We start from the raw sequence: 7776 nt of genomic DNA on the forward strand, positions 1-7776 counted from the left end.
GGGGTACGGACGGAGCCTCTGTAGGAGCAGAGGGGCTGGGAGGAGAATGAACGACCCGGCTGTGAAAACTGGGAGAGGTGAGCTGGGCTCTGCAGCCTGGGCCCAGGAGGGCTGGGAAGGCTTCGAGGAGGGTTTAGGTCTGGGGTCCTGGGAGGTGGGGAGGCTGGAAGGGGGGATGAAGCTGTTGGGGTGAGGACACGTGCTCTTGCTCATAGGGAAGTGTATCTGGCTGCTGGAGCGTTTGGTGGGACCGACCCGGCTGTGAAAACTGGGAGAGGTGAGCTGGGCTCTGCAGCCTGGGCCCAGGAGGGCTGGGAAGGCTTCGAGGAGGGTTTAGGTCTGGGGTCCTGGGAGGTGGGGAGGCTGGAAGGGGGGATGAAGCTGTTGGGGTGAGGACACGTGCTCTTGCTCATAGGGAAGTGTATCTGGCTGCTGGAGCGTTTGGTGGGACTAGTTGAGGGAATCAGCTGCTGGAAAAGATGTGTGTTGGAAGCACTGAGCAAGGGACAGGAGTCTTGGTGTCTCCAAGGAGCAATGCCACTGAAATACTCAGCAGTGAGGAGCAGTGGGACTGCTCAGGGCTCTCACCATGTTGTTGTTGTTTCATTTTCTCGTTTGGTTCATTCTGACTATAATAGTTGTTGAGGGTAGGGACAGCACTGCAGCCTCACCCCCCTCGTGGGTCAGACAGATGTGGGTGGAGGGAGCACCAGAGGGAGAGGGGAATAAAGGAAGAAAGAGGGGGCAAAGGTTTGCTGCAAGACTTTTTTTTTTTTTCTCCTGAAGGGATGAATGAGATGGGAGTGGGAGGGCACAGACAGCAGAGGACAAGGCCCCTAGTGACCAGATTAGATGAAGCAGAGAGGAGGGATCTGTTGCTAGATTATTGATCAAAGCCTGTAAGGTCAGTGGGGAGTAAATCCATACTGAGTTTAGAAAACCAGGCAGGATGGTTTGAGCAGGATTGCTGTGAACAGGGAGCATGTGGTGGTGTTACTGGCAGGGGTGTGAGCAAGAAGGCAAGCAGCAGCAGCTGGGTTTGTGCTCTAAAGGGAGCATTCCTCTTCTGGGGAACTTTGCTGAGTTAGGACGTGGCAGGGAATTCTTCAGAGTCCAAAGCTAAGGGCTGGTGTTGCACTGGAAGGTAGTTCAGGTTCTGATTTGATGTGAAAAATGAACTGGCACCCCTTGGTCAGCTCACCATGGGCTCTGCCCCCTCCCTCTGTGCAACGAGGGAGGCAACTCAGTCATGCCTTGTTTAATTTGGAGTGAGGATGAGGTGGATTCTGGCCCAGCAGAGCGGGAGCTTTCCCATCTCCTCATTGTATTTACTGCCCTAGTGCCAGGCCCCTGGGTATCCATGTCTTTGTTCTCTTACACCTCAGATGGAGAGCTCGTTAGGAGTCCTTGCCAAATAAACCATGGCATCCTCAGGTGTTCCCTGCTGCTGAATCCTCTGCCCTGGAGTGGAGGTGAAGTCCTTCAAGTTTGCATCAAAGACAGCAGTGCTGCCAGCTCCTGCAGCCCTGCCTGCTTGGTGCCTCTGCTTGCTGCTGTTGTCAGCTAGCTCACGTTTTATGTTTTCTGGCATTTGTTACTTTTCAGAGTCCAAAGCAGAACAGTTATTGTGTTCACTTGCTTTAAAAGCTGCTGGTTCTCTCACTCCAAAAGACCTTCCATGGAGTGAAAGTATCTTCACATTCCTGAGGAGCAGAGACTTGTGATTCCTCAGATGTTCAGTGATACTCTTATTTGCACTACAGTAGCTCTGAGAAACCCCACTTTTCTGTAGGATCCCAAAGCCAAGAAGTAAAATACCTCTTATTTTTAGGTTGTTTTAGCTGTAGACTGGATATTTTTTCAGTAATTACAGGAGTGGCCTGTGCAGAATTAATTTCTATATTCATAATAAAGAAAAAATTGCACCTGCCCTGTTATTTGAAGGCAACTTCAGTTGCAACCTTCCCCCTCTGCTTTTTCATCTTCTTTGTTTTGCTTTTTTTTATGTTAATTTATTACTTGTGTTTTCCTTGTCAGGTGGAAAATGGGACCATTTCCATTGTGTTTTAGGTGACTCTTACCACCTGGTTACCATGAAGTCCCAAAGGAGATAGAGGGACAGCAGGGGGAATTCCTTCTCTCTCCTCAAAAAAAATCCAACAGTTGCCTAATGGTAAGAAAGTTGTTCCTCTGAATTAGCCACTTGTACAGTGTCCATTAACTGAGGAACACATTGAGGAGTTTGAGATCCAAACCTATTGGGCCACAAGCAGGGGGATTGAGGAAGATAAAGGCTGTAAATGCTGCATGTTTGGAGAGGGTGGGAGGAGTTGGTTCCAAGACATGAAACCCCACCTGAAGTAGTGTCCAATTCTAGAGACCCCTACATAAGAAGGACATGGAGCCACTGGGGAAAGTCCAGAGGAGGCCATGGAGATGATCCAAGGGCTGGAGCAGCTCTGCTCTGGAGACAGGCTGGGAGAGCTGGGGTGTTCAGCCTGGAGAAGAGAAGGCTCCAGGGAGACCTTAGAGCACCTTCCAGTGCCTGAAGGGGCTTCAGGAAAGCTGGGGAGGGACTTTGGACAAGGGCAGGGAGGGAGAGGACAAGGGGGGATGGATGAAAACTGGAGGAGGGGAGATGTAGGTTAGATATTGGGAAGAAATTCTTTCCTTTGAGGGTGGTGAGACCGTGGCCCAGGTTGCCCAGGGAAGCTGTGGCTGCCCCATCCCTGGCAGTGTTGAAGGGCAGGTTGGATGGGGCTTGGAGCAACCTGGGCTGGTGGGAGGTGTCCCTGCCCATGCAGGGGGTTGGGACTGGATGATCTTTAAGATCCTTCCAACTCAAACAGTTCTATGATTCTATAATTGTGCTGTGCTTTGTGTCCTCTGCCCAGGGATTACCTCTTTTGCTGAAGTCATGGGGAGCTGCTGCAGTTGTCTGTGCAGAGACAGCATCCCAGACAACCATCCCACCAAGTTTAAGGTCAGTATTGCACCTGCATCCCCACCAAAGGGTCTGTGGCAGCACCAGCTTCTAGCAAAGCCCAGCATGGGTTGGATTCCAGGCATGAGAGAAAACCTCTGCTCTTGCAGAGGTCTTTCACTCAGCAAGATTTGCAAATTTGTTACTATTTTGGTTTGTTGGGGTGTATTTTTAAGCAGTCTCTGCTGCAGAGACACTTGTTTTTGCAATAGAAATTGTCTCTGCACTGAGATTGAGCCAAGCAAGGAAATGGGGAACTGGAGGGGAAACCTTTTGCTGCTCGGGGCTGTGTTCCAGTGTCAGTGTTGAGGCAGAGCAGCTGAGCTGCCAAGCACACAGTCTCCAGGGCTGCCAGCTTCGTGCCTCCTGCCAGCCAGTTCATGGTCCCAGCTGAAAAAAGGGCCCTCAGTGCAGAGCAGGAGAACCCGTGGGAATTCCGCGCTCCTCACGGGTGGGTTCCCCCCGATGCTCTGAGTTCCCTGCTGTGAGCTCTGTGGCCTCTGCAGGTGACCAACGTGGATGATGAAGGGAACGAGCTGGGATCTGGGATCATGGAGCTGACCCAGATGGAGCTGATCCTGCACACGCACAAGCGAGATGCTGTCAGGTGGCCCTTCCTCTGCCTGCGCCGCTACGGATACGACTCCAACCTCTTCTCCTTCGAGAGCGGCCGGCGCTGCCAGACAGGGCAGGGTGAGTGTGGACATTCCTGGAGGAAGGAACATTGAGGTTGCTGTTCCCAGGCAGCCAGAGTGAGCTGATGCTTGTGTCTTCCCAAATTCCTGCATCTAATGAATCAACAGGTTCTTCTGCAACCTCTCTTCTCCCAAAATGCTGGAGTGTGCATGCACGTACGGGTAAGACTCCTGATTAAAACAGTAATGAGAACAACATCGTGGCTCAGGACCTGGGCATAAATCTAATGGTCTCATTTTGCTGGTGCATCCGTGCTGATGAGGTAATTGGGGAAGCAGGCTGGAGCACTGGATGGGGTGGATTTTGTGTCAGCCAGGATGTCAGTTACACTGTCAGCTCTGCCCTTTGGTACCAAACGAGGCACCGTGATGGCAGGAGGGGCTGCTGGACTTTGCTTCTTAGGAGCTGGAAAGTGCTTTTTGCAGACTGCAGCTTTGTTAAGCATCCTTTAACCCTGGGGATAAAGCAAAAGGGCATCAGGGCATCACCTACACCTTCCTGCAGGTTCCTCTTAGGCTTCACTTCTTCCACAGAGCTGCCACATACACGTCAGTAGCAACAGTTGTTTGAGCACATTTTGTTTTTCTCAGGGCATTCTGCCTGCCTTAGGTAGTGCTAACTCTCCTTCATGCTTTGCATTTTGTGTCTGGCAGCAGTTTGTAAGGTGGAGGGGAAGGAGTTTTATGTTTTACTGATTCAGTGCATGGAGGTGCCATGGTGGAGAAGGGAAGTGAGTCACCCAGGAGTATGTGCCAAATCATCAGCAGCCCTGGGAATAGACTCCAGTTTTACAATGGTGCCTGTTAGTTCCTTTACCAGACTGTCTCTCTTGCTTTTAAAGAGCTGAACATTTTCTTGGCATCTGCATCCCTGGGAAAAGGAAAAAAAAAAAAAAAGGAAAAAGTATATTTCTTCATTCTGTTTCTGTGTTTATAAACTCCTCCTTACCTAAAGGACTCCACATGACTGCTCAGAGCTCTGTGCAGATCTGTAGTGCTGGATGCTCCTTTTCAATATTTATGTGGGGTTTTCCTCTCCAGGAATCATGTGCTTATCAGTTGCCAGTGATGGGAATTGCTCATCTTCAGTTTCCCTTTTGCCTTTTGCAGGATGCAGATCAGGGATTAGAATTCTGCCATAGCTGTGTTTTGGGTGTTTTTACATGCAGGTAGTGGGGGTAAAGCAAAGCCATTTGCTCTTCATCTGTTAAAAAATATTCAGCAGACAGGTATTTACTCATCATTCTTAAACCAGACAGAAAAGGAGAGGGATGTTGTGTTTTGATGAGTTTTGTCCCTTCCTTGTAGGATTTTATCCTGCTGATTTAATTTTATTTGGAGCACTCCTTCCTGATGCTGCTCCTCCCCTTATCTGAGGCAGATACAGACATTTTTTTTTGGCCAGGGTTTTTAAATCCTTATTCTTTGGGGCAGCAGCTGTTGCCATGCTGCTCCTGTTGCCATGGCTTTGGTGTCTGTGGGTGTCAGCTTGGGATTGGTTGGTGCAGCACACACCAGCTTGGGGCTAGGGAGACACTGCTTAATTCTGCACATCTTTGAAGTATCTCCCTCCCTCACATGCACACTCCACAGGGCCCAGTTCAGCTACCACTGGGTAGACTTTCCCCTGGTAATGAGAGCTGGACTGGGTGCTGAGTGAGATAAAATAGAGATTAAACTAGTTTTCCTGTCCCTTTCACACCTCTGCTGGTGTGGGATTGATTGTCTTAAACTAACTGGGGTGCTGACTTGTTTTTCTTGGAATAAAGCAGGATTTGGGCAGATGGAAGCCAGGGCATTGTGTTTCTTTTGGTGCAATAATCCAAGTTGTTGGTTGCTTTCCTCTGGCTGTGGGCTGCAGGGGTGAAACAAGGCACAAGAAATCAGAATTGGCTGTTCATTTAGAGCTGGGAATAACATATACTCTTGTTAAAGCAGGATTTGACCTTCCTCTCTGTCACCATGCAGGGATCTTTGCCTTCAAGTGTTCCCGAGCAGAGGAGATCTTTAATCTGCTTCAGGACCTGATGCAGTGTAACAGCATCAATGTTGTGGAGGAGCCTGTTGTCATCACCAGGAACAGTCACCCCACGGAACGGGAGCTGTCCAGGAACCCCCAGGCATCCAACAGTAAGACTCCTTCAGCATCCAGGGAGGAGAGGAGGGGACACAGAGACATGGGTGACATCTGCAATTGCTGCTGTGCATTTGCCCTTTGCAGCCTGTGGATCTCCCATGCCTTGTTGCTCACCCCTATCTTGGTGTCCACGTGTGCCCCCCATGCGGAGTAGTTATTTTTAGGCCCCACTTCTCTGCAGTGTGTTTTGTTTCCAAGGAAACAGCAATAAAAAAAGCCCTTCAAATAGTCAACTGAGTGTCACCCTTCAGTTGGTTTTTGTCTGGACTGCTGCCACGTGGCCTCTTTTTAAGTAGCACCTACAAGCATTGGGTGGTTCCTAAAGGAAACCACATCTGGAAGAATTCAAGTTTGCTCAATTCCTGTCTTTGTTAGGAATGACTTAAATAGATTTAAACAAAATCTCTTTGTGTTTGTACTGGGCAGTTCATGGTAGGGATCATCCCCAGGCAGGCTGATTCTGCCCTGCAGGGTGCAGTTAAGAGACCAGCTTACTGGGAAAATGAAGTCAACCCTTTTTTGTACCAAAAAACAGTGCTCTAATATTTATTTGATTCTCTCCCAGGCCTGGGGTACACTGTCCCAGGATTTCCCAATGGATTTCCCAGCTTCCCTGGAGAAACCCTACCATACTCAGCAGCCCACCACCCCTCTGTGAGCAGCCTGAGACATTCCTCTGTGGGTGAAGACTCTACTCATGCCCTCATTGGCCCCGAGGAGCAGGTAAACCCAGATAGCCTAAACTCTGCTGTTTGCAAGCCATGAACAAGCAGCTTGTTTTGCTCACAGTCCTGTGCAATTCTGGATGCCTCCTACTCCAGCAAAACTCAGGGGATCCACATACCTTGTCAATCCTTTTTTCTTTTTTTCCTCTTTTACTTCATTTTGCTGTTGGAGACTTCTGCTCTCTGATGCTTCACTAGAACAGGTGCTCTGTCAAGGCTGACTGAGTTGGCTTCCTTGATCCACCAGTATTTGCATGGCAATTATTTAACAGCAGCACTTCACTTGTGAGCCCAAGCCATGTTGCCTTGTCCTGTCAGCTGCTGCTGCAGCCCCAGACAGATGTGCAGAAATGTACCCAAGTTCAGGCTTGTTTTAATTTTGATGTTCAGCTCTTTATTCTTGGTTTTAAAATATAAGATTTTCCCCTGCAAATCCAACTTGTCTCAACCATTATCAGAGTGGAAGTGAAAGCTGCTCAAGGCTGTGTTTTACGAGGGGCTTTACTTTCTGTTCTGTGCCAGATGCACCAACCATACAAAAGGTTGTGTGTCTTCTGCAGCTGGACTCCTTTTTGTCTCTCCTCAGCCCAGCACTCCAGAAATGGCTCTTGCCTTTTCCTTCCCAAAACCTTTTCAACTTCTGAAGTTCTTTCATCTCCTGCTTCATCAGCCAGCGCAGAATTTTCCATTCCTGTTGGAATCTCAGCTGCTGGCAGCTGCTTTCCCCTTGTCTCTTCTCTTCTCCTGTCACTGTCCCTCTGCTTCTCTCCTTGCAGTCCCACACCTACGTCAACACGGCCAATGGTGATCAGGAGCTGAGGGGCCAACATTGTATGCACTCCTTGCCTGAAGTCCACCCTCCTTTCCCCCATAGGAACCACAGCTGCTCCCTGGAAGACCGAAATCCCCAGGTCTTTCTGCAGCCAGGGGAGGTTAAGTTCATCTTAGGTCCCACCTCCAACTACAGACACATCTGTCGGCATCACCGGGAGCACACGACCTGCTTCTGCCCCCCCAACAACAACAACAACGAGTGTGAGGAGGACTGCCCTTCCCCCCAGTGTGTCTATGAGAATGTCAACGGCCTGCTGCCCCCCAGCACCTCCTCCTGCCACCGAGGTGGCTGCTTGAAAATCCCCCGGGAGGACTCAGGCTTCCCGGGCTGCCCCCAGCGCAGGGCGGCCTTGCTGCACTACGAGAACTTGCCATCGCTGCCCCCGCTGTGGGAGCTTCAGC

The 7776-nt window shown here is 50.0% G+C and overlaps 1 protein-coding gene across 1 annotated transcript in view; it reads left to right on the forward strand.

Annotated features, from left to right (window-relative positions):
• Positions 1-2917: 2917 nt before the first annotated feature.
• Positions 2918-7776, forward strand: part of FRS3 (fibroblast growth factor receptor substrate 3) — a 5554-nt gene continuing 695 nt past the window's right edge. The window contains exons 1-5 of the mRNA XM_010007107.1: positions 2918-2983; positions 3490-3676; positions 5647-5808; positions 6381-6538; positions 7317-7774. Of these exons, the coding sequence (XP_010005409.1) occupies positions 2918-2983; positions 3490-3676; positions 5647-5808; positions 6381-6538; positions 7317-7774 (1031 nt within the window). The remainder of the gene's footprint in view (positions 2984-3489; positions 3677-5646; positions 5809-6380; positions 6539-7316; positions 7775-7776) is intronic.

Source organism: Chaetura pelagica, unplaced genomic scaffold (assembly GCF_000747805.2).
Source record: "Chaetura pelagica isolate M959 unplaced genomic scaffold, ChaPel_1.0 scaffold757, whole genome shotgun sequence".
Taxonomy (NCBI): Eukaryota; Metazoa; Chordata; class Aves; order Apodiformes; family Apodidae; genus Chaetura; species Chaetura pelagica.